Source organism: Branchiostoma floridae, chromosome 1 (genome assembly GCF_000003815.2).
Source record: "Branchiostoma floridae strain S238N-H82 chromosome 1, Bfl_VNyyK, whole genome shotgun sequence".
NCBI classification, from domain to species: domain Eukaryota; kingdom Metazoa; phylum Chordata; class Leptocardii; order Amphioxiformes; family Branchiostomatidae; genus Branchiostoma; species Branchiostoma floridae.
Window position 1 is genome coordinate 22,423,923 of NC_049979.1, and position 4,697 is coordinate 22,428,619.

The 4,697-nt window shown below is 39.6% G+C and overlaps 1 protein-coding gene across 1 annotated transcript in view; it reads left to right on the forward strand.

Annotated features, from left to right (window-relative positions):
* LOC118413512 (kinesin-like protein KIF16B) overlaps window positions 1-4,697 on the forward strand; it is a gene marked incomplete at its 5' end in the record, with an annotated part of 34,967 nt that overhangs the window by 26,645 nt on the left and 3,625 nt on the right. The window contains 7 exon segments of the mRNA XM_035816970.1: window positions 1-44; window positions 633-802; window positions 1,337-1,504; window positions 2,464-2,530; window positions 2,889-2,951; window positions 3,517-3,639; window positions 4,264-4,353. Coding sequence (XP_035672863.1) covers window positions 1-44; window positions 633-802; window positions 1,337-1,504; window positions 2,464-2,530; window positions 2,889-2,951; window positions 3,517-3,639; window positions 4,264-4,353 — 725 coding nt within the window.

Consider the following 4,697-nt stretch of genomic DNA (forward strand, 5'->3'; position numbering starts at 1 on the left):
GACAGCACATGGCTGAGAAACAACAGCTGGAGGAGAGGGTCAAGGTGATGCTCATACTTATATATGTAGAAAGGATTAAGGATTTAGACTCAAGTTTCCAGATTGAAAACTTTGTCCACAGTGCACTTGTGCAAAACAACCCAGTGTTTAAGTTTGCTCCACTAGCAAAGCGTATGTTCCCCCATGAGTATTTTTGTGCATTGATAAGGAAAGTTATAACTTAAACATAACCAGACTACAAATTCAAGTGCCACAATGTATGTCACTTTCAGACAACCTAAGTTAGCCACCCTTGTAACTTGAACATGAGGTGTGCCACCGTACAAGATTTGCATGGACAAACAGGTAAAAATGGTAATTTGAAAAGACTAAACTTTGAGGGAACTATAAAACTACATGTGTGTATGATGTTGGATTCCTCTATACTTTGCATTTTATGTCAAATTGATGCTTACATGTAAATTATAAACATATAAGAACTATGACTGAAAATAACAAAGATACTGCAATCTATTCCTTACTTGTGTTCACTGCTACTGCATTTGCTGACTTCAAAGCAGATTATTATACAGAGAATTCTACCTTGCCCAACTGTACTTTGAAGATAAGTAAGTCATGATTTTTTTTGACAGGAACTCCAAGTCATAGAGGAACAGTACAAGATGGCCAAGCAAGAACTCCTGGAGAAACAGCGCAAGTTTGAGGAGGAAAGACAGCTGGAACTTCAGAGAATCGAGATGGAAAAGGTCAACCTAAAGGAGCTGGAGGACCAAGAGAAGTATGCGGAAGCTGTGAGAAACCCGTGAGAACTGTCCCCTTCTAACTCTATATAGGACACTTTATAGTTTGAATCACAGTGACTCATTTTCATGCTTGCTTTGTGTTAATCTACCTCTGCTCATGTGCTGAATGCCTTTGGAAGTATTCCTATAGATGATGAGAGAGTGCAAAATGGTGTATATACATGCAAATTGTATGGAATTTGTGTGATCCACTACCAAGAAACATGCCAAGTTTACAGAATTCATGCGATGAGCTACTAAGAAATATACAACTTTAAATGAATTCACACATGTTTTTCAGGGTACACATCCATACTATTTGTAAAAGTCATATGATGTCCATAAAATTTGTATGTTTCTTAGTTGTGGATTGAAGGAATGCCATTAAATTTGAATGCTTTTTAGTAGTGGATCTTATGTATTATGTAAAATTTGATCCTGAATATTTAGGCACACCTGATAGATGCTCACAATGTAGATATGCAAACTTTAAAGTTTAAACTGCTACATGTATTTGGATGGTTGGTTTGAGTTCTACTGACTGTTCCCCCCAGACTGGAGTCTCTTGTGGAGGAGGAGGTGGAGCGGCGGGTGCAGGAGGTCAAGCTGGAGCAGGAGCGCCGCCTAGCGGAGAGGGATGAGAAGCACAAGCTGGAGCTGCAGCAGCAGAGGAGGGAGATGGAGAGGGAGATGAGGAAGATGAAGATGAAGTACCAGGCCAGGTAGGACTCCTCACAGGGACTCTTCTCATAGTTGTGGTAGAAATGAAGTACCAGGCCAGGTAGGACCCCTTACGGGGACTCCTCTCATATAGCCATAGTAAATCTCCATAGACATACATGTGCTGTGTATCCTTACAGCTATGTGGTATTACAAAAGTTCAAATTCAATGTTGGGTAGCTTTTTTTACTATACATATTTGACACATCAATGAGTGAACCTTATCCATAGGACATCCACACTGTAAAAAACAACTTCTCTTTTTGTCGAGTTATTGTCTGTCAGTGTCTTGTTGGAAGAACCAAGGGACGTGTTTCAGCACCAAGGACAGTGACAGGAAATGCCAACTGAAGACATATTCAGAAGATAACGGTTCAATTACATCCTTCCTGTAGTACATGTACTGTCTTACATAGAGAATACAACACATTGTAGTACTCCATATCACCCCAGGTACCTGGCAAATCAGGAACTAACTTGGATAATCAGGTTATACATCCGCTGCATTCCATGAAAGGACTGTCAAACATGTAGCATATGATTGTAACTGATAAAGAGAGCAATATTAAAAGATATCAAGTAGGCAACTGAAGAGACCCAGTGACCTAATTTGAAAGATTGATGAGAGAATGCTGTAATACTGTAGAGATACAATTGTATATGGCAGGAATTTGATACCTGCATCAGTCGTAAAGGTTATTACTTGGTGTAGGTACTGTAAATGCAGAAATGTTCGCGGTGGATTAATGTTCGCGGTTTTCGCGGTGACCACTTCACCGCGAATTTAAAACCACCGTGAATATTATTCTATCATGATATTAGATTGCAGTCTATGGTGTTACCGCGAACTTAAATCCACCGCGAAAAGTCCTTTTTCCCGCTACCGCGAAATTAAATCCCCGCGAACTTAAATACATTTACAGTATTTGGTTGTGGAACTCTAGTTTTTCTCATGTTACAGGTCCTTGCCAACCTTGGCCACAGGGGAAGGGAGGTCACCCTCTCTTGACAGACAGGCCACTGTACAGGTAGGGCTTATACATCTATCCAGCGTTTCAGAAAATGTTTGTTGATTTGACTCTTCACCCAGTAATTCATCTATTGTAGCCCATACCATTTCAATCTAATACATGTTGTCCTTGTTTTGTGTTTTTTTTTATTTACAATCTAGTTTTGTGATTTGTTTCCATAGCATCGCTTCATCTCCATCTCATTTTTTAAACCTGTAGAAAAGATTACTTTAACTCTATTCTTGTAACTTACCAGTCATTTGACGTAAAACACATGTACTAGTTATGTTTAAAGTTGAATTTTTCTTTCTTCAATTCTGCAGTTTCCATTGTTGCATGCTCTAACATTCTAATGCCCGCATGGTTGTTTCCTTAGAGCCCAACCGACTTCAGCTTGAATAACAACCGTAGACACAAAACCCTGAAACTCAAGTATGATGTGAGTCCCTCTCCTTCAGATAACTCAGTGGACAGGTAGTTCTGTCCTCTCCTTTATTATTCACAGCTGCTGCAGCAATACAGATGGTGGTGGGTGGAGGTAGCTTTTAGAGAAAAGAGTATTCCAATGGATTAAATATACAATCATGCGTATCATTGGCTTCCAATGGATTAGATATATCGATAGATTACCCAACTCCTATATATACAGCTGATACAAGATACAGGCTTGATAGCGTATGCTTTATTTTGACATACATAGTGAAAAAGTTGTGTTGTTTCTCTTGCATCTGACTCAAGTAATGTAACTGCAGATATTGATTGCAATCATAGACATACTAGTTGCATTGGACTAGAGTTTGCATTCTTTAGCAATAAGAGAAGGAAATGTTGTTTGCGCAAATATTCTTAGTACATTCATTGAGACGACATCTGTAGATTTTGTGAACTTTCACAGACATGATACATCACATCCCAATTTTGCTCCTATATACTAACTATTCCCACTTACTAACAACAACTGAGCTTAATAGTTCAGAACTAACTTTGTACAATGCATTCCACAGGCCATTCTGAATAGACCAGTGGACCTGGATGTGACCAAGATTAAGGACCCCATCAAAATAAGCATTCCCCGCTTTGTCATGCGAGGGTATGGCAAGGAGGAGCACTTTGAGTTCGAGGTTAAGGTTCGTACCATTTAGCTTCAAGTAGAGCAGAGTCTGTTCTTGGTTCAAATCCCTGGCAGGCCCAAGTGTTTTAGTTCCTCAGTCCACTCAGTGAAAATTCCTACATGTAGCATCAGATAAAGATGTCAGCTCAGACATGGGAAATAAAGCAGGGAGCTCCATGTTCGAGTAGAGGCACACATCTTTTCATTTATTGGTTTTGGCTGTTCAACATACACAGCCAGTGCTACCCAACTACACTAGCCTGTGGCTACTACAAAGGGCTAGCCCAATACAAGACAATACAAATGTAATTTGACAACAGTCACAGTAAGTAACAATCATCTCCACACATCATGATCATCACCATCAGTTCCATAGCTGAGCAGCCGTAGGGACAGTGTGATTTTGAACAAAGGATTTCTACCTCATCCTGATGTGAGTGGAGAAAGCCTAACATGCTGGTCTTAGGCAGCTTGTACTCTACAATACTGGAGTGTTACACGTAAAGACAGTGTGCAAGTTATGTAAAACAAACAAACAAAATAACAACAGCTTTGATTTATTAATTTCCTGATATAGAATGACTGTACAATGTATTAGATGCTGAATTTTAATGCCCATATGACATGTCCCCACCTCCAGACTGATGTGCTGGGGGAAGTCTGGACCATCTTCAGGAGATACAGCAAATTCAGGGAGCTTCACGAAATGATGAAGGGCAAATATCCTGAGGTGCGTAACCTTGTCTTTGGAATTCTTCCTTGCTACTGTAAACTCATTACCTTTGCTAGGAATTCAGGTTGTGTTAGCAATGGAATGGAGGCTTGTGCAGTGGTTTAAGTTTACAGCTAAAACAATTTTAAGTACAGTTACTGTAGTGATATGTTAGATGCAGCATGATGAATTTGCAAACATTTCAAAATTTGCAGTATGTGTTATACTACAGATGGTGTTTTCACTAACCTGTTGACAGACATTGATTGAAAGAATGCCATTGTTCAATCTAAGCAGTAATAGTTGAAGAAGAGTCCCAATTGTGACATGTGACACGGTGTGGTGTTCACATTATAACCTCC